The following is a 22,236-nucleotide window of genomic DNA, read 5'->3' on the forward strand; positions in this document are numbered from 1 at the left end:
AATTATGCAACAAACACTAAACACAGTCCTGGGCTACAGAAATAAATGTGACAGTGTTCTGTCCACAGGCTTACTCTTGCAGAAAGGTTTTGAGACATCCCATAGAACGCACTGGTCAGCACACATTGTAGAGAGAGATGTATTGAGGTCTGGTATTGATGAATATTGTACCTCTGTGTAAAAATAAATGGGGCAATAAAAGACAAGGGATTCCCGTGTGCTGTAATAACCTGAGGGAAAAAGGATCAGTGGGCTGGGAGAAGAATTCTATAAGAGAGCTGAGCCAGCCGGCCAAGTGGTGTGTTGGTTGGGAGTTGGCTTGGGATGCCAGCTCTGAGCAGCAGGGCCCCGGTTCAGATCCCACATGGGGGCCAGTGACACTGCCCTCTATAGCTAAGATGGTGAACAACAGCTTGACCTGGAGCTGGGCTGCCGTGAGTCGCCAGTGATGGCATAGGCTGCAGTGGGGCTGGCTGGCAGTGTGCATGAGCTTTTGTGAGCTGCCGTGAGCCGCCGTGAGCGGCCATCCAATGGCTGGCAAGCGACTGCCTCACCCGGGAAGATTGCAATGATAATACCAACGTGGGCCAGTGAAGCGACGTCCTCCACAACTAGACTGAAGAACAAAAGGATAGCAACGTGTCTGTTTCTCTTCCCCAATTACCCAATGCTGATCCCTTCCCCCAATTCCCCAATAAAATATTTTTTTTAAAAAGAGAGAGAGCTGAGCCCACGTAGGGGCTGCTGCAGTGACATCTTGCTTATTGAGATGATATCTTCAGAACCAACTTGGTCCTATTCAACCTTTCATAATAACAAAGGCAGTTTCAGAGAGTGGAAGCCAGGGACAGCCAAGTCCTGGCTTAAGAAAGTCATTCACGTGATTGCATTCTTCCCCCACCAAATCTTTCCTGAGGAGAAATTTCTGTCCAGCCTCTGAGAGCCTTCTCTGGTGGAACCAGGGTTATGAAATTAGACTTGCACCAGTGTTTTTCATTTGCAATTTTTATCTTGTCCTTTTGTTCGCATCCTCATACCTAGGCTTTTTATTTCTCTAAAGCCTCGTATTAAAAATGCTTCGTTTGATTCAGTCACTGGGTGTGTGAGAGTGAACTGAAATTTAATGTCTGTAGATTATTCACGTGAGTCCCCAGAAGTCACCCCTAATGCATTACAACTTTGAGAAATGCCACAATGGAGGTGTGCAGAATGTGTTATGTGATAGCTCGCAGTGTCACAATTATTTAAAAAGAAAGTGAGGTGTGATTAGAGCTATCAGTACAACAGGTAATTTAGAAAATTTTGATGAAAGTAAACCTTTCCTCATCTCTACCCACAGCACAAAGGATTTATTCTACTCACAGGCAGACAAGGAGAACAGTTTTTACATTGTTAAAAGAGAGAGGATTTGAAAATAAGAACAGGATTATAGATCTTATGGGTGTTCTGATGTCCCTTCCCTGGTAATCAGCAGAAAGAAAGGCATTATACCTAAGTTTTTTAAAGGCAGAAGCTGCTATTTAAATTTCCTACCTGATTGCAATGACTAGAGGTAGAGACCTAACTAGACCTTTTTAACTCTTGGAGGAATCATTTAAGTGTCATAAATGTAAGGCAAGTTGCAGCCACTTGGCCTGGGAGGATGGTCTAATAGGACCTTTCACCTTTGGCTTAGCAAAATTGTCTTCCTGGGGAGTGGGCTCATCTACATAGGTGCTTAGGGCCTTTTGATTGGAGACTCACACCCAGTCCCTTCTCTGCAGTACTTATAGTTAGGGAACTCTGTGGAAGGGCCTCTTAGCTACAAAGCTCACGTAGAAAGAAAGGCCTATAAGACCCCTGAAACAAAATGACCATGAGGACTGAAAGAAATGAAACTAGTGAGTAGGCCACTGCTATGAGTCAGAAGGAGAAATCAAGGCAGCAGTGGTTCTGTCCATGAAGTGGCAGAATCTCTCCTGGGGGCAGGCTGACACCCTGGGGAAGAGGGTGCCTGGGAGAACCCCAAGTGTAGACCCTTCCCATCGACAGCTGAACGGAATTCCCACAGGGCATCTCTGAGAGCAGAGAGGCCTGTTCCTAGTAACCAACTTCCAGGGGATGTTGAAACCTTGTCCAGTTCCATGTCTGACCACCCCTTCAGCACGATGGGGTGGGACAGGTGAGTCTGGGTCCTGAGATACCCGGCCATAGTGGGGAACAGAAGGGCTGAGAGAGGGGGACAGGTTAGACCTCCTCCTGCTTATCAAATCTCATGAGGGTGGAAATGGAGCATGGGGGCATTCTGTGAGTGGAGGTCATTATTTTGTAAAGCTGAGTTGAAATAAAGTCTTCTGGGCTGGCCGAGTGGCGCGTTGGTTAAGAGCTGGCTTGGGATACCAGAGGGCCCCGTTTCGGATCCCACATATGAGGGCCAGTGACACTGCCCTCCACAGCTAAGATGCTGAACAACAGCTCAACCTGGAGCTGGGCTGCTGTGAGGCGACGGCGTAGGCTGCAGCCCTTATGGCAGTGGGTTGCCATGGGCTACCGTGTGTAGCCAGCAGCCAGCGTGAGCGGCCAGCAGCCGCCGTGAGCGGCCGTTCAGATGCTGGCGACTGATCTGCCTCGCCCAGGAGGAATGCAATGATGGTGCCAACTTGGGCCAGTGAAGCAACGTCCTCCACAACTAGACTGAAGAACGAAAGGACAGCAACTTGTCTGTACTCCTTCCCCCAATTCCCCAGCACTGTTCCCATCCCCCCAGTTCCCCAATAAAAAATCTTTAAAAAAAAAAAAAGTAAAATCTTCTGGGATTCTAGAGACTTGGGATGGTGGTGGAATGGTATACTGTTTCTGATGGAATCCAAACATGGAAATCCAGGATGCCTGGAGTGGGAAGGGGCCAAGGCAGACTCAAGCTTGTCCCTTCTTTGCTTAAGCGTAACACCAGGGGGCGCCACAAGCAACGGGAGCCATTGTTTACAACCCTGACCCCAACCTGGAAACAGAAAGATGGCCTTCAAGGCTGATGCCACCAGGCCAGCAGCAGGCATTCTGCCACCTCTTTGACACTTTCTCTCTGTCCAGGCTCCTGCTGATAATGCTGGGCCTTCAAATCCCCACTAAGGGCTCCTTGGGAGACCTTGTACAGCCTGTGAGCAGCTGCAGCCACTGAGGGGGCACCTTTCAGACTTCTGGTGAGCCATCCTTCATTCTTAGATAAGTACGAGTAAGGACACGGAGAGGCTGAGGGTATGACCGCAGGAGACTGGAGCCTAAGAGCCGAAATGCATCTGCTTGGCTGTGTCCAATGGCTGATTGCACAGAGAGCCGAGGACCCATGCCCGCACCAAAGACCCGGTTATGATTCCCAGCCCCGTTCTGTCAGAAACCAAGGTTGAGAATCCAGAACAGCAGAGGGAATAAATCTAGGCTAGAAGATGAGAAGGAAGGAAGCAGTATCAGGTTCTGAAATCCAGGATCAAAGACGCCAGACAAGGGTAAGCGAAGAAGCAGGCAGTTCAGAGCCAGGGATTAAATGAACCTGACTGAACAGTCCAGATTCAAGGCATCAAGTCAGACCCAGGGCCTGGCTGGGAAATGTGGATGCTCAGGCGAGAGGCAGGAGACAGGTGGCAGGTGAGAGCCGGCATTTTTGTCTACCCTCAGCCTCTCCGTGTCCTTACTCGTACTTATCTAAGAATGAAGGATGACTCACCAGAAGTCTGAAAGGGAACTGGAAATTCAGTTTTCCTGAACCCACACATGCTGTCTTTGTCCTTTCCTTCAGGCTGGTCTGTGTTGAAAGCACCAGAAGGACTTGCAAGTACCAGGCTGTTCTTTCTCTGCGAGAAGCGGCAGCAGCCAACGGCTCTGGGTCACAGTGGAAGAACCCGTAGGACACCCGAACAAAACTCTGAGCTTCACAGTCAACTTCACCTTCACTGTCTCTTACACTATATTTGCCCTCCAGGGAGGTCCGGTTCCTGAAGAATTTCCAAATAGTAGAGTGACACCTGTCACCATATTTATTTTTATATTCCCCAAAGGGAGAGAAAGAAAGAGGGAGAAGGCTAAGGGCCGAGACTGGCATATAGGGCAACTATATGCTGATTTGAATGAGGAAAAAGAATGAAAGCAAGAAAGGGCATCATGGGAAATAATGGGGGTGCAAACCATTTGATCCAAAATGGACTGTTAAACTTAACACTGAGGGAGCATCGAGCTAGACTTGTACAGCCCCAATAGCTATTTTCTTAAGCCCCACATATGCCCAAAGTTGGGGTAGTGGTATGCATTCAGATGTTGAAAGACTAAATAGGAGAAAGAATGTACCAACTAAATATGGAAAGTTGTATGATATCATCCAAAAGGATCTTCTTAAAGCAATGTAAAAACTAAAAAAAGCTAACTTTTTTTAATGTCCCATCATTAAGATTCACAGACATATGCATACACACATAGGAAGACGCCCTCTTAAATACCCACGCTTCCTAAAAACTCTGACTTGCTTAAATTTGTATTAACAACTCTAAATGTCTCACACTAATTTTCAGATGTCACTATCTCCATGGGCAGATCCTTTGTGGGTGTTGGGGACATGATGACACATTATGGATAGCGGAGAGTGGGAGTGTAGTGCCCTTCAGGCTTTGAATTTCTTAACATTTTAAGAGTTGTTCATTTTATCACACTATCTGGATATTTTCCCAAGAGTAGGTGTGGTTTTCAATAGTTTTGCTAAGGAATCGCATGTAACTGAACATGCAGTCTTTCATGTTACTCTCTTTTGAAAAATATTATATTCTTAGAGTTGCCTCCTGAAATATATATATGAAAATTCTGGAGTTGGACTTAATCGCTGAAATACACGTCCATGAATTCACTTGGAATAAATCATTTTAGAATAATAAATAATTTTAGAAACATGAAGAGCAAGTTACAGCATACAGCATGACTACAGGTGTTATACAATCCAATATACTGATTGAAAAAAAAAAGTGAAAAGCTATATTTAGTGGTATAAAGAATTCACTTGAAATTTCGTCGTGAATATTGAATGCACATCTAACTTTAAAATCGTAGCACCTTTTGCACAACCACATCAATAATCCATATGATGAAAAAAGCCTTTCCTAAGTTATTCACCATTGATTATCATAGACAAGAAATAATTCGTTTTACTAGAGAAAAGGATTATATTTTCTAGTTATTTTTAAAAGGTTGGTTAAAATACCAGACCTACTGGTCTGAGTGGAAAGTTTCCTTTAGACTATAAGATGTCATCCTCTTGTTCAGAATCTTCCAAAACTCTCCACGTCTTTGTCCTGCTGTCTGATCCTTCCCGCCCCAATTATTCTTGAACTCTCAGCACAAAGTGCACCCCTGTCCAGCTCGGCTGGTCTCCTCACTCTATCCTGGACTGTCATGCTGAATCTCAGACCTCCGTCTCAGATCTCAGATCCCAAGGTTTTCTGGTTGGAGTGGTCTTCCTTTTCCTCCTATCTACTCCCCAAAGTCCTAAAGCAAACCAACCTCTTAGGGCCAGCTCATGCCCCGCCCCTTCCAGAACCCCCTTCTTACTTCCCAGGTGGGCCCATTCACCATGGCATGATTCTTCATAACATAATTTATTTCAATTGTTTGGCCTGCCACCAAAACAAAGTCAAGCTCCCAGAGAGCAAACCATGTCTTCTTATTCTCCCTTGAATCCCCTGTGGGTGTCTAGCATTTGATTTGGTGGTTAGAAGACCTGAGTTAAAATCCCAGCTCAGNTCGCGCCACTCGGCCGGCCCTTTTTGTACTATTTTTAAAAATTGCTTTCTTCTTAGGATGTTTTTCACAGTAATAATCAGTACCTCTTTGGTTGGCAGACATGGTATTTTTAGGCAAAGCAAGAGAATGTGTGTTTCTCGTGGTGAACACCCCTGGGGTAGCCTGCTAGGCCCCCCTCTCTGGAAAATGCTCTCCCATCCCACCCCATCATGAGGCCACAGGAGTGGGCTTCTGGCAGCCACAGGGTGAAACACGACACTGTCCCCAGCAGTTGATTAGTCCTCAGATTCTCCAAGGGGTATCTTGCACGTGGCTGATGGCCTTCCTGCTCCCATCCCTCCACAAACCTATCACGTAGCAGCTGTGCAGTAGGAGTGACTGCAGATGTGGACCCTGATTGGGCCAAAAGTAATGAGCATGAATGCATCCTTCTTGCCAAGTGATTTGGTGAGAAGTGAGCATGTGGTCTAAATTGGCCTGATTAGAATGAAATGAACAACTCTCGTTCACCAACTGGAGTTAAACTCTCTGCACAGTGAAAGCAGAAACTGCTAGAGTCTTTTTGCTACCAGAAAGGGAGTCAGAGCATGCAAATGACAAAAAGCAGGAGGGCAATAAGCCAAAAGAATCACAGAGAAATTGAATTGGATCAAACCAAACCCTACTGAAGCCTTGCAATGCCCTTGGTTATTTGGAATGTGATCCAATACATTCCTTTTATTAATTAAGACTATTAGAATTGTGTCTTCTCCATCCTGATGTGTGGGGAAAAAAAATTTCCAGGAAGAGGGGAATACAAGTCAGAGACCCTAAAATGTGAAATTGACTAAGTAAGCAGAGTGGAAAATAGTGGGAACAACTCTATAGTGGGCTAGGAAGTTGGCAGTCCTTCTAGTAGTGGCAAGAAATTGGGACTCAGAAGATGTGCCTACCAAGACCAAACACAAGATCTAGTAGAAAAATTCAAGACATTGGAGTATATTGGTTGCTTATTGCAGCTTTACATAAAATCCCACCAGAAAGAGACATGCCCAGGCTACCAGAGGAAGGAAATAATATTTTGCTAAAGTGGGATGCTAGCAAATGTCTTCAAGAGCCTGCAATTCAAGATATCTGAGAGTGTTGGGCCAGCCGAGTGGCACGTTGGTTTTAGAGCTGGCTTGGGATGCCAGAGGGCCCCGGTTCGGATCCCACATATGAGGGCCAGTGACACTGCCCTCCACAGCTAAGATGCTGAACAACAGCTCNATCTCTTTTACTCTCATCTACCACCCTCCTACCCCTTTACCCTCTGGTAACCACTAAACTATTGCCTATGTTTATCAGTTTTTGTTTGTCTTGTTCCTTTGTTGCTTTCAGTTTTATATCCCACATATCAATGAAATTATATGGTTCTTGACTTTTTCTGATTGACTTATTTTGCGTAGCATAACTAGCATTTATTGGAAAATATAGTATGTCAGGACTGTGCTCTAATGGGAGATTAAAAGCTGAACCAGATATAGCCACCACTTTCAAGGCACTATGGACCGAATTGTGTCCCCTGCAAATTTATAACTGTATCTATATCTATAGCTATATCTGGTCATTGGGAAAGTCATGATGCATTTTTGCATTGAAAAACATAGAAAAATATGTCAAGACTTTCCGGACAACCCCATATATATATATATATATATATATATATATATATATATATATATATATATATATATATGCATGTATATGTATATATATATTTGGAGATGGTGGCTCTAAGGAAGTAATTAAGATTAAATGAGGTCATAAGGGTGGAACCCTCATCCAATAGGATAGTGTGTCCTTATAAGAAGAGATACCAGAGCTCACTCCTGCTCCCCCCTCTCTGCATACCCACCAAGGAAAAGCCATGTGAGGTCATAGCGAGAAGGTGACTGTCTGCAAGCAAAGAAGAGAGCCCTCACTAGAAACCAACCCTGATGGCACCTTCATCTTGGACTTCCAGCTTCCAGAACTGTGAGAAAATGTCAGTTGTTTAAGCCACTTATTTTATTATGGCAGCCTGAGCAGATTAATACGAAAAGAGATTGGGGTTTAGTACTAGAGGCAGACGAGTTGTGTTAGGCAGGCTGTTTTCTTTGCAGGACATGTCTTAGTCTATATCAGGCTGGTGGGAGCTTCCTCTGCAGCTACTTGTGACAGGGAAGCAAACAAGCAACCCAGAAAGAATAGGCCTTACTGCCAGGCCACAATGAGACAACTGAAGAATTGGGCCCTGCTTTGGGTCCAGGACACTGGCAGCAACCAAGGTACAGCTTGAGGGGGTGGTTGGGGCAATGAATGACATGGAAGTCTGAAGCTACTTAAGAATGTGCTGGTCTGTTTGGAGACTTGGCAAGGAAACAGCATGGTACTAATGGTGGAGAGGCCCTAGGCTGCTCTGACTTCCCTGTGTCCCTGTCCTGGAGTTGCACTGGCCTCAGCATCATAGAATATGGGGTAAATGGGGGTAAGTGGCCCACATTGTGATCCCTCCCCTCTGGTTACCCATTCACTTGAATGGATGGATCCGCCTTGACATGATTCAGCTTTCCTCTCGGCCTCTGGGGTTTTTTTTTGTTTTTTTTTCTCCCTTTGGTTTGTTTTCATGTCTCCTTTCTCTGCCAAATGTACAGCCATCTTCCTCTACCTCCAGGTCAAATTCCTGAAAGAAAGAATCTAATTGGTCTTTCCATCTTCTTTTGGGGAACACTCCATGCAGGGTGGCTTGATGGTCTCCCTGGCAATGACCTGTGGGCAGTGACCTCTCCCCGCAAGTGGTTGGTGAGAACTCAGGCACCCAGACACGCCTGTCTTGTCTCTATTAATGGAATGCTCTCAGCTGCAAGTAAGACAATACCTAAATACAAGGAATTTAAACACTAGGAGATTATTTTCCTCCTCCAACAAGAAGCTTAGAGCTCAGAGGCTCTGTGACCCCTGAGGACCAGGTTGTTCAAATCTTTCCCCTCTGCCAAGTGGCTGGACAGTATTGCTGCAGGTCAATAAATGCAGCACATCTTGAAATTTTCCTGATGGCCACCAGGAGGTACCTGTATGTCTCACAAAATGGAGGCATAGTGCCACTTCTCGCTGCGGGAGAGGCGACAAGAGTGAGTAGCTGGTGTTTGCAATGTCGATGGGCCAGTGGGTTCGGATGACAGGTAGAGGCTGGCACATTGTGTAGACAGTGTCTGCCCTAACAAAAAAACAGGCAACTGCCACACAGTGCCTTAAGTGCTGTAAGAATTTGCTAAGATCCTGTTTTGGATAAGTTATATAACCTCTTAGAGGCTCAGATTCCTGCATGGAAAATGAGAATACCTACATCACAGGGCTATTGTAGAGATTAATATGAAATAAAACATTTAAAAGTCTCTGCTGTCTACCTGACATACAGCAAATACACATTTATTTCATCCTACAGAGAAAATACACAGTAAGTACTTGTTAACCAGATAAAAACAGGGCTTACCGGGGACACATCCTCTTGAATTGTGTTAGATATTTTTTTAAATCAATTTGACATGCAAAATAAAAGTAAGCATAAAAAATTCAAAGGTTGGCGTGCTAGGAATTAACTTAAAATGCAATCATGCCTTGTATTTACAAGAAAGCTCAGTAACTACATTTAAACATCCAACACATTTCCCTGGGATTTCCTGAGTAAGCACTGCCACTCTCCCTCAGAGGTATGGGACCTCTGAATAATTTCCCATTCCTTCCTGCAACTGGCTTATTGCTAAATGTTAGGGGATTTTTGTTGTTTTTAAATTTTTGTATGTGTGTGTGTTTGGCTTGGTTTTTTTCCCCTCTACTGTAGTTAGTGTCTCTGGGACAGTCTGGGTTAATTTCTCCTCTGAAATAAATCACAGTAACTGGCAGTTTTGCCTCCAGGCTGTTTCTCACGAGAGGTTCAGAACACTGTAGATAAATCCATTTCTCCCACCTGCATCCTTGACAACATAATTGGTGGATGATTCTGCGGTGGATTCAATTTATTCACATTTGATTTTGAGACTCTTTATCAAATTATCCTAATTACATCACCTCCCAGTTCCACATGGATCCTTTCCCTGCCAATTATGCAAAAGATGTTAGCGGTCCTTCCTTCTCCTCTGACATGTCATCGGAGGCTCCTGCTCTCTACCGAAGATTCAAGGAGTCTTCCTTTTATTCAAAATTCCTCTCAAAGCCCACTTCCTCCAGGAAACGTATACCAGCCGTGAAGTCATATCTGTTCCACTAAACAAGAACACTTGAATGTTTGGTCTTCAACAAGGCTGAAAAACCAATAGACAGTGACAAACGGACAGTCTTTCCCTGGAATGTAAGTGCTGTCATGCTCCATCTAAAACCTAGCCTGTCTTAACTCTATGCATCTATGCATATGTTGTGCTTGGAAAATCTATGAAGTACTTTTTCGTGCACCATTTGTATGAGCTGGCCAGCCTTACAGCAACCTCATGGGACAGGTAGGGTAGATAATGTCAGCTCATTTTATAGCTAAGATAATGGACACTCTACAGGGTTAAGAGGCTTGCAAAGATCACGCAGCTACTAGGGGCTGAGCCTTGAATGCCCCTGACCTTCTACCATATAGCCCAGGACTCCTTCTATTGGGTTGTCAAAAAAGTCATGTTGCATTTTTCCAACAAAAAACATAAACAAAATACATCATGACTTTTCTGACAACCCAATATTTACTCCAGCTACCTCCTGGGGTATGTGTATGTTCCCCCCCCCCTCTCCCGCCCCCAACCATGGAAATATCTACCAAGTCCCTGTACCTCATTGCATTTATTGTTTACATTTCTCACAGTGGCCTAGCAACCACAGGAGGGATGAGGATCAACACTTGCATTCTTTAATTCTTCTTTTTCCGGAGCCCATTATAATGATTAATACTCCTGAATACTTACTGTTCTCCTCTTCCGTCTGTCTAATCTCTCTGCCTCACTCTTGGAAAGACCTGTCATTGGATTTAAGGCTCACCTGAGTAACCCAGGATGATCTCATCTTGAGATTCTTGTTAATTATATCTGCAAATATCCTTTTTCAAATAACGGCACCTTCACAGGGGGATAGGACATGGATGTAGCTTTTGGGAACAAGCTATCAACTCAGTACAGATATAGATTATAGGAAAAGTAGGACATGGTAGCTGACTTCAAGAAGATTGTGATGGGGTTGAGGAGATAAGGTTTACTATTTAGAGACAGTTCTCCATGGGCCACTCATATTTCTCCATGTCTTGCAAGTAAGGCAAATTCTTTTTTTCTGGACTATCTTTACAAGGATAATTATATATCAAACCTTGGAAAATAGAAATGGTGTCTCTCTTTGGAGCAGTGGGCAGGCACATTTACTATGAAAGATTTGGTTCCTCCACCCTTGTAAACTGTTGGCGGGAATGTAAAATGGTGCAGCTGCTATGGAAACAGTATGGTGGTTCCTCAAAAAATTAAAAATAGAATTACCACATGACCCAGAAATTCCACTTCTGTGTATATACCCGGAAGAATTGAAAACAGTTACAAACAGATACTTGAGCACCCATGTTCACAGCAGAATTACATTGTCAAGAGGTGGAAGCAACCCAAGTGTCCATTGGATGAATGGATAAACAAAATGTGGTATATCCATCCAACAGATATTATTCAGCCTTAAAAAGGAAAGAAATTCTGATACAAGGTGCAGCATACATGAACTTTGAGGACATCATGCTAAGTGAAATAAGCCACTCACAAAAGAACAAATACTGTATGATCCCATTTATATAAAGTACCTACCTAGAGTAGTCATATTCATAGAGACAGAAAGTAGAATGGTGGATGCCAGGGGCTGGGGGTAAGGGGAAATGGAGAGTTGTTTAATCAGTATAGTTTCAGTTTTGTAAGGTGAAAAAGCTCTAAAGATTGGTTACACAATAATGTGAATATACTTAACACAACTGAACTATACACTTAGAAATGATTAAGATGGTAAATTTTATGTGTATTTTACCACAACTCTTTTAAAAAGCAAAAGTTACAATGGTTTAAATAAAACAAGACCAATTATACAACTGTGGTCTTATATCTGTAACAGCAGATGAGTCAGGCAGGATATGAAATTCCCAAGGGCCTCTTTTAACACACTGGTGGCCACTCTACTAAGCTGTCTTCCCCCAAATAAATCTTGGATCTAAGATTCCAGAAGATCCCCCAAACTCTGGGTTTAAACCAGGGAAAGAAGCAAATATTTTTTGAAGCATAGTGAGTTTTTATACATGACACTAGGATTTAGGGTCATCTCCAAGGTTATCTGCCAACATTGTCTTCCTTCAAATGATTAGAAATGACAAACGTTTGTAGTATATAATATCTCAATCCGTTATTGAACCTGGGCAACTCCTTTCCATTCTAGGGAACAGATGTCCCCTGTTTGTCATTGTTTGCTACTGTTTAACTAGTGTTTGATGACCTCATTTTATTTCTCTGGGGTTTTCTTATTGTTTTTTGAGAGGTTTTTAGTTAAAACTTCTTAAAAATTCAAATAAATATGTGTCTGCTGAATTTCCTTTGCTTTGTATTTTTAAAGTCTTTTAGAAGAATCCTTTTGATAGGTTATAGTGACTGATCTGATAGACTTTGTCGAGATCCTACTGCTTACCCAACCAGGTTACAGTTACCCAACACTTCATGTTCATAGGGATGAGCTGCAGGAAACTCATTGATCTATATTTGCCTTTATCTTAAAGTTTGAAGCCAGAGGCCACATATAACTTTCTGCCTCCGAAATAGGTGCAATTGTGAAAGAGTATTCTGTTTTCTTCGTGTTTTGGCCCCATTTTGCACTTCTTACAGAACCTTGCCTGGCTCAACATCAGTCAGTCATAAAAGGCTGGTGGACTTTGAAATCGCTCTGCATTTTTGACGTTTAGATACTTATACCTCATTGCATTTTAAGGGCATAGGCTCCTTTGTGGGGGCGGGGAGGTGGGGGAGAGCCACAAAGTGCTGCCCATACCTTCTGCAAAAAAGTTTCAGGTGGTTTTTTAGTCTTACTTTTCGCATTTCAGCAGTTTCTGATAGCTATCTTCCCACTGCCTTTGTAAAACCTTCCCGTGGCCTGGCGGGACCTTGAACACCCCCCATTACAGAAAAGCAAAGGAAGGGCTGTTGTATACACGCGGCAACAGCAAATAGGAGCCTGAACTTCATCTGCCTTTTATTTGGCAATTCACGGAGCGCCTCCTTCCCCTCCTCCATTCACGGGAAGAGATGATTTCAGCCTAGAAAACCACCTATTTTTGCTTAGAGGTCTAGGTCATGACCCCCACTTGGGGAAGCCGGAGTGGCCTGCTTGAAACTGTCCAGTCCCCCAGCACAACCCCCAGCATGGGCAACATCTCCGTCCCCGCAAGATGGTTGTCGCGGTCTAAGCCAACTGTCTATGGTGTCCAGCAAAACCAGGGCCAGCTCCAGAGTTTTGCCGTCAAGAGTTTTACGGCTACGAACCTGGTTAGAACGGGGAGGTAGGAAGGCAGGAAGCACTCTGCTTTGACTTTTTGATTTGCTAGTGTATTGGAAATATAGCTATAGATCTATACGATAGAATTTTTAAAAAGTGTATGTGAAGGAGGTAGGGTGGGGGAGGCTTCTGGAAATCTCTGTCCTTGGCACGCCTACTCCTGAGTCAAAAATCTGCAACGGTTAAACGCGCTCGCTAAAATGTAGAGATGTTAAAATCGCGTGGCCTATGATCCAAAAATGAAGACTCGCAGGATTTGCAGTGTGCGGGCTGCAGCCTTCAAAGACCGGCCCCGGGCTGAGGTGCAGGCTGGCTTCGGGTTCCAGGGTTCGCCCCCTGCGCCGGCTCGCGACCACCGCGACCCCTGACTATCCTCCTCCTATACTGGCCCTCTCCGCCCCTCCTCTCTCCGGCAACGAGCTGAGAGCAGACCCCCTAGCCCCGCCCCCAGCGCGGTGGGCGGGGCCAGGTTGCGCGGGGCGGGGCGGGGCGGGCGCCCCGGGCGCGGGCTCTGAGGAGACGGCGGGCGGCACTAGAGGGAGCTGCTCGCTCTGCCGCGCCGGCCCCCTCACCCGCGGCCCCCAGCGTCGCCGCCGCAGCTCGCGCCGCCGCTATGGCGGAGGACAGCGAGTCTGCGGCCAGCCAGCAGAGCCTGGAGCTGGACGACCAGGACACATGCGGGATAGACGGGGACAATGAAGAGGAGACGGAGCACGCCAAAGGGTAGGCGCGCGAGCGTCTCGGCTCCTCTCGGACGCGGGTCTGGGGGCGCGGGTGGGGCTCGGCGGCCGCTTCGAGGGGTCTCCGCGTGGGTGCGTTGGGCTCTGAGCCTGTGGTGAGGTCGGGTCGCGCGGCTCGCAGGCGGAACGGCGCGGTGGAGGCGAGGCCCCGGGTGGGCGGGGAGGCGCTGGGCCCCCTTGCGGGGACCGGTGACGCCGCTGTCACCTGCCGCGCGGCCAGCCGGCCCTCGCCCATCCTCGCCGCCGGCCTGGCCCGCGGGTGACTCAGTGGGACCTAGGGGAGGTGCAGCCCCTTTCTCTTTGTGGCGGCCGGGTTTATGGGAAGTCGTCCTCCTCCCACCGCTCCTTGTCATCTTCTCCTGAAGTCCCTCCAGACCCTCTCGCCCCTCCCCCAGCCGCCGCCACCACCAGAAAAAATGAGGAGCTTGTGGCGGGGTCTGTGGGGCGGGAGGGGTGGGAGGGAGTGTTTTTTTTTGCTCCTGCTTCTGCTGGCGGGGAAGTGCGGAAAGTTGTGCTTCCCCGGCCGTGGCCCCCACCCCCAACCGGACAGGGGGTACCCAGGAGGTCCCCGCCCGGCTGCTCCTGGGGATGCTCACGGTTGCCCCGGCTGAGCGCGTCTGCAAAGCGTGTCTGCAGAGCTCTCAAGACAGGCCCGACCCCCTGATTTAAGGTCGGTCTTGGGGGCAGCACCCACAGCCCTAACCAGACTCTGCTTGCTGAGCAGGCGTTTGATCTCCAGAGGCCAAAAGCACCGTGCATTTCCACACCAGATCGGGTTTCTCACGCCTTTCTACCTTGCAGACTTGATTTGCTTTCCACTGGAGGAAAGGTGGCTTGCGGTTAAGGGTGGTATATAAGTTCTCTTTTTAAGGGCGGAGGTCATTTTAAATGAAGACTGGCGTCCTTAAAGGTGATGTTTGCACTACCCTTTTTTCCCTGTTGGATTCAAACTCTGCGCTGGCACAGAGCATTTCGTGCTGCCCCTTAGAAGTGAGATTTTGCAAACCGTGGTGACTGATGAAGAAGTGGGTCAGCTTAAAAACATGATAGGAAGGCCTTAGTCACACAGATGGCTTATTTATTCAGTTCATGGAGAGGATTCTTTAAACGATTGATGATTTAAAGTGTAAAGCATTTGCATTCTTTTTAACGTCTGCTTGAAGAATTATTTAAGAAAGGAACTTTTACTAAGCTTTAATGTGTTATAAAATATTAAGCGAGATCAAAAAAAAGAAAAGCTGACTAAATGTATCTTCCATTTGTGAGTCGCTTTTTTTTTTTGCAGTGAATACTTCAGTGGCAGCTGCAAGTACCCAGTGTTATAATTCAAGTCTAGAATGCTTTTTTAAAAGAGAGGAAAGGAAATTCTATAGAAACCTGAGAATTGGTTCTGTTTATGCAGTGATAGAAATTTGCCTATGACAGATATGTGTTTGAAACAATAGCGCTAGTGCCAGAAATGAGCCGAGATGCAAATATGACAGATTTTCCCAAAACTTTAGCACCTGTCCATTATCTTTCTGGAGCAATCCTGGACTTTTCCCTTCTTTCCTGTAAATTCTGTTTATTGTTCTTCGTTGTTTTGAAGGTTTGCTTACACAGTCAAGAATGTCCACAGTACAAAGAATTATTCATCTCTGTGCCCATTGATCCGGGCCTGTCCCCAGGAGCCTTGCTGTAGGCTGTGTGAAGTTCTCAAATTAGCACTCACAGTCACCTCCATGTCCTCTTTAGTTCTTGGTTTTGTCCACCAGCACATTAAATATATGTTAGTATGGTTACTCAAAATTTAGGGATGCCCAACGGACTGGAATGTTTTAACCAAAAGCAGATGACAGAATAGCTTCTAGTGGGAAAGACCGATATCATAGATTTATTGTAGTCTATTAAGGTGTATGGAGATTAGTAAAAATCCAAGTTGCTGTGCTTGTTGGATTGCTTTTTTGTGATTTGAATTTAGATAATATGTGCCAAATCTGGGAGATTATTTGTGTGTGGTTGTTTTTTTTCTTGCTCATGTACTGATGATATGGCTCAGTAAAAACCTAGATTTTTTTTCTTAAGTAGCTCACATTTGTAAATATAAAAATTTGAAAGATTTCCCTTTTTTATGCTTGGCTTCTTCATTCTCCACCAATTTAAATTAAGTGACAAAGAGCCTTTGGAGGAATGATTACCTAAAATGCTTTACCTTTTAAAGGTCAATTATCACTTTGAGGCTACTAGGTATGGACCAATGCAGTAATTTACTAGATAGTACCCTTGTGACCTGAAACAATTAATTTACTCCCACAATTGAATATAATGTATTTAATAGTTGTTTCAGACATATTAAGCTAAAACTAGAGCCTTGGATAAAAAGGAAAATACCAAATTAGATTGTTTTGTCCCCCCAATATAAATATTACTGTGTATGATTTTCTTTAATTTTCATAGAATTTTCCTTATGAACTACAACGAGTATTTTCTATGGATAATGACAGAAGTCCATGAATGAAATATAATTTATGTTCAATTAAAAGCAGTGGCTTATGTATTATAAAATACTTGCATCTTTCTTTATATTTTATTTTTCAAGGAAAATGTGCTTTCTGTTTAGCTTTTTAGTCCACCCAAGTATTAAAATGGCATACCACTATAAAAATTCCATGAAATTCCAAAAAACATGGGGAGAGGAGGGGTTGTCCCTTTTAATTAGTTAGCTTGTGTTCAAAGAAGTGTGCTTTTATTATCTTCAAACAATATGCAGCAAATAGTGCTAGACTAACAGAATTACCTAGAAAGATCTTTTAAGTAACTTGCTTTAACAAGTGATTTACAATTAGGGGAGGTAAGTAGGTCTTTGTAAAGAGCATGAAGGAACTTGAAAATTTTCAAGCACATTGAAAGTTCTAAGGTAATCTTGTTTATACTGCTAGTTTCTTAGTAAAGACTTCCTACATAGATAAAAGTTAACTTCCAGCTATCTTCTTGTCCTTGCACCATTGATTGGCATCTTCTCCATTTGTAAAATACTCTGGGCCATGGTCATCTCTTACTCAGCCTACCACCCCACACTAAGCATAGTCACCTCCCAGTGGAAACAGGGTCACAGTTGACCCCAAATAAAAATTAGCATTTAAGGTGGCAACAAAATAAAATCTCTCTTTTTGCTGTAGCAGCATTGGCTTTCAGAATGCATGTTTCCTGGACAAATTGATGTTTTTCATCTCCTTTCCATGAAGAGAGCTTTTTCTTTAATATTCACTATGGTGGAATAGGAGGCAGCTGCCAAGGATATTTATATAGTGAATAAAATAAGCATATATGAATGTGCCTTTGTTGGCAGATACATGACTAAATTATTCCCTGGGGTAGATATGAAATAGTTTTAGTATTTGAGGGTTATTCCCATACCATTTTAATACTTTTTTTTTTTTTAGAAAAATTAAAGATCTAGTATTTAGCAAAGATTAAAACTTTGGAATTCTTTTACCAAAAAACATAACCTCTCTTCTCCCACCCCCAGTTTAGGAAAAATGAATCTGAAGTTATTCTCTGTGCAATATGTTGTTATTTCTGACTTTATCTGTGTATTGTTGAGATTGGCTGTGGGAATGTTCTCCTTAGTCAACTATGTAAATCAATGGGAAGACGCAAACAATGACTACAACTCAATAGGTTTTTCTTCTGATGGAAAATTTAAGGGATAATTCAAAGCTACTCTTTCTGAAACTTGATCTGTTATCAACTGTATAGATCAAAATAGAAAGGTGTGTTAACAGCCTTTGCCCAAGGAACCTCCTCAACTTAAGAAATATAGTCTGAAATTATCAAATGTCTGCTCAGACTTGTATCTGAAATGGTGATATCACCCTTGGGCCCAGAACAAACCTTTTCCAGAGCTTGGCTGAACTATAGAAAATTTCTAGCTATAGGCCGCATACTGTGCCATTTTGAGGTTATTTATTAACACACGTGTACACAGTAAACACATAGGAGTTAAACACAGTCACTTGGTTAACTTAGAGATTGGAGCCAAATTCTGCACCAAGTTCAAGAAAGGTTGGTTGATTGGTTTGTTGTTATTCCATCTGAAAATATGTTAATGACTTTTACTCATTATAAAAGTAAAATATGCTTATTAAAAATTCAAAGGCCTGCTGAGTGGTGCGTTGGTTAAGAGTTGGCTTGGGATGCCAGCTCTGAGCAGCAGGACCCCGGTTTGGATCCCTCATTAGGGCCAGTGACGCTGCGCACTCTATAGCTAAGATGGTGAACAGCAGCTCGACCTGGAGCTGGGCTGCCTTAAGTCGCCTGTGACGGAGTAGGCTGCAGTGGGCTGCCATGAACTACTGTGAGTGGCTGGCAGCTGGCATGAGCGGCTGTCCATAGGCTGGTGAGCGACTGCCTCACCTGGGAAGAGTGCAGTGATAATACCAGCATGGGCCAGTGAAATGATGTCCTCCACAACTAGACTGAAGAACAAAAGGACAGCAACTTGTCTGTTCTCCTCACCCAATTCCCCAATAAAAAAAAAATTCATATATAGAATGTGAAAGTACCCTGGTCATCTTATTTCCTAGAGATACATCTATTGACAGTTTAATCAACTCACATTTTAATATATGTATAAAGTGTATATTTAACATAAATATAGTATCATACTTTATATGGACCTCGTATTTTTCACTATTAGTGTTGTCTGCTAGAACATTCTACAATGATGGAAATGTTCAGTACAGTGACTAAGGAACTGAATTTTAAATTTTAATTAATTTTAATTTTAAATAGCTCAGTGTGGGTAGTGGCTATCATATTGGACAGCTCAGATCACATCCTTTCTTTGAATTTATAAGCTTTTGTGGTACTCAGAATATTTCTTTGTTCTTTTCTTGTCTTTTATAGACTATGTCAAGTTTCCATTCTTCCTTTTTTCCTTTCTCTCTAATGGTTTAGAAGCTCAATAGCCTGTTTTTCTTCTTATGGTAATTATCTTTAAATTTGGAACAAGCATGATTTATCTGTATTTCCCTATGAAAAATGTCAAAATTAACCATTACCCAAAATATTCTACTACTGAACAAGACAAAATGTGTAGGATGTTTTGACTTCCTTTTCCTTTACATTTCCTAGGTTTTGTTGAAATACTCTAGAATTTTAATTCCATGTGGCTGCTTTTATTTTTGCTCTTGTGTCTGTTAAAGCTTTTTTTCTGAACAATTACATTATATTCACATCCGTGGTATCAAAAACATCTTAGACTTTCCTGTCAGCTCTGCTGTTTTTATTGCTGACCACTAGTCTGTGTAAACCACTCCTGTTTTTTTTTCTTTGAGTATTTTCTCATTTCGTTTTTTTTATTAAATATGTGGATGACATATTTTCTGAATTCCCATATGTCTGAAGATGGCTTTCTTTTGCCCTCACACATAAACCACAGTCTGGTGTGCATGCAATTCTGTGATAACAATCATTTTCCTTCAATCTCCATAAACATTGTTTTATTATCTTCTAGCATTTAGTGGCACAGATGTTGTTTCTCTGCCGATCTGCTTCTGTGTCTTATATAGGAAGCCTTATGCTTTTTCTTTGTTTTGACTTGTTTTTAGTCTAGAATCTTCTCCTAGGATTTTCTCCCTTTCACAAATGTTTCCACATCCTTTTACCTTCTAGGATCACTCTTTCCTTTAATATCTAAACAAAATGGCTTGAGCTCATACCTATTTGTTGGGGACTGAGGCTTCCATGGCCCTCTAACTTGTTTGTGTTGTTGTCGGCTCCCCATCACCAGCTTCCAGTTCCTTGGTCTCCTTTATAGCATTTCTCCCTAGGCATTTGACCCCGGATGGAATACAGTTAGCTCCCTTCATCCTCCCCCACACACACACCCGCCAAGATCCATTAATATAAGACTGTTGTGCACACCATTTACTAGCGGTTTTGTGAATAATGAGGGAGGGTTAACATCCAACATTACTTTTCACCAAAGGGATTTATTGCTGCCCGTGCCCCTCTGTAGGCCACTTCCCACAATGTTCTTGGGAGTCCTCTCTCCCCATGAGAATGGTCTTTTAATTGTCCCAAGTTCAAGGTCCATCTCCTTTGTCCTTTCTTTCATGAAGCCTTCTGTGGTCATTATAAGCAAAGGCCCTATAGTCCTTCAGGTAGCAGCCTTTTCACCAGTCACACACACACACCCGGCCCCATCTCCCTAATCATCTTCTCAGGCAGACCCTATTTTTACTACAAAAGAAGCTGTGGCTCATAGAGATAAGTGACTTGTCCAGGATCACATGGCTGGTAAGTGGGGAACAGCGTTCTTTGCATCTGTTGTTTAATGTATGTGTGTAACATCATCTACAAACTGGCTTAAAAAAAAGGTTTTATTTTAAACATACGGTAGGTTAGCTCAAAATGAAGTATGGCAGAACTGTGTTAGAAATAGAATTGGGGACCAGCAGTTCAGGAATTCAGGGTGTACCTGTCTCTAGCCTTCTTCCCTTTCTCCCTTTGTTAGTCAACTACTAACTGCCTGAAGATTCTTTCTTGGTTCATATTCTGCAGAAAGGATCTCGCTGGTTTCTGGCTAGTAAGGGCTTGGTCCAGTCAGCTGTGACAGAGGGTGGGAAGGTGGAAGGATTATTATGTGGTACAAGGTCACTGAGAACTACACCTGTAGTGAGGTGTGTGGTCAAAGATGGTTTTCAGAGAAGGAGATAGTAAATATAGTAAATAAGGCTGGCACCTCAGAACATGTCTGCAGAACGTGAGCATGTGTGTACCTGTCTGCTTGCAGGTAGACTGTGCACACAGAGACAGCACTCACAGTCTCCCATCCTTGCAATATCTTGTACATTGCACACACATTGATAGCTTAATAAAGATTTGTTGAATGCATTCCAGGGGTCTTAGTCCCCACTGACAGATTAATTTCCAATTTAAAAATTATCTCCCTGTGTGCATTAGGAATATGTAAAGGATTTTCTTTTTCTAATTCTAATTCAAAGGACTTGGACTGTAGAGTTTTTAGTTGTGTGTGTTCTGTGCTGTATAGAACCCAGCATGGCAAAATAATAGCTAATTTTTTGAACTCCTGGTATGCGCTTCCTACTTTGCATATACATTTTTTCTTATTGAATCTCTATCACAACGGATGAGGAGACTGAGGCTTATCTGAGTTTAAATAACTTGCCCAGGCCACATCTCAGATTCAAACTTTGGGTTGGGCCTCTCGCTGTCTTGACTGTAAACTCCTGCCTTTGCAGCAAAGTGCATGGGTTCATGGACCATAAATTAATAAAATACAGAGTAATTTGTTTGATAATGTCTCAAGCTCATCTTTCCACAAGTCATAGATTACCAACTTGAGTGCCTCTGGAGTCAAAATTCACAAGTGTAATGGGTATACTAAATGTCAATGAATTTAAAGATAAATGAATACATTTCCTCATTTTAAAAAACATTGCAGCTTGATTACAGAGAACCCTTTTGAGTTTCTCCTCAGATCTCTTAAAGGACTACTTTTAATTATAGCACCAATGTAATTTGCATTGAGACCTCTTTTATGCTTCTTTCATGGCTGTCTCATCTCCTTTCTGGACCAAGTTCTATAGCTGCCCCCATGTAGTCTCATACATATCAGAGTCCTTTCCCTGGTGCCTCATGCCCTCCAGCACTGAGACCATTCAGGCCTCCACAGAGTCAGTTTCCTGTAAGAAGCTAAATGGGCTGGCAATGTGGTATTGAGCATCTCTGGATGACAGTGCTGCTGGAGGAATTCACTGCAGCACGCAGGTACCCAGCTCTGCCCAGCACTTCAGATGGGTAGTGATTTTGTGCGTGCTTTGAGTCCCTGTAGTGAGTGGCCTGTCATGCTCCCTCAGCCACAGGAGAAAATTCAGTGCACAAATCACTTGGTGGAGGTCTCACACTGACTTGGGATTTAAACTTTATAGTTTCTGTTTTATTAGCATGTTGTGCTTCTGTTACTGGCTTAACACACACACCACACACCCCTTCCCTCCCCAGGGAATTACGAGCCCCTTTATTCCCACGGCTGTGTTCATGCGGTGCTCAAGTTCATGTAGTACTTTCCCAGAGAAAGATGGCGACTCAATATGATAATTCCACATAGTTTCTTTATTTGTTTTTTTGGGGGGTTGTGGGTGGGAGAGAAGAATACTTGTTCTTCACTACCCTTTGGGCATTTATTAACATTTTAAAG

General features: G+C 43.5%; 1 protein-coding gene across 1 annotated transcript in view; it reads left to right on the forward strand.

Annotated features, from left to right (window-relative positions):
* Positions 1 to 13,797: 13,797 nt before the first annotated feature.
* Positions 13,798 to 22,236, forward strand: part of NMT2 (N-myristoyltransferase 2) — a 70,325-nt gene continuing 61,886 nt past the window's right edge. The window contains exon 1 of the mRNA XM_019663411.1: positions 13,798 to 14,013. Within this exon, the coding sequence (XP_019518956.1) occupies positions 13,904 to 14,013 (110 nt within the window). The 5' untranslated portion in view covers positions 13,798 to 13,903. The remainder of the gene's footprint in view (positions 14,014 to 22,236) is intronic.

This window comes from Hipposideros armiger, unplaced genomic scaffold, assembly GCF_001890085.2.
Source record: "Hipposideros armiger isolate ML-2016 unplaced genomic scaffold, ASM189008v1 scaffold_390, whole genome shotgun sequence".
Classification (NCBI taxonomy): Eukaryota; Metazoa; Chordata; class Mammalia; order Chiroptera; family Hipposideridae; genus Hipposideros; species Hipposideros armiger.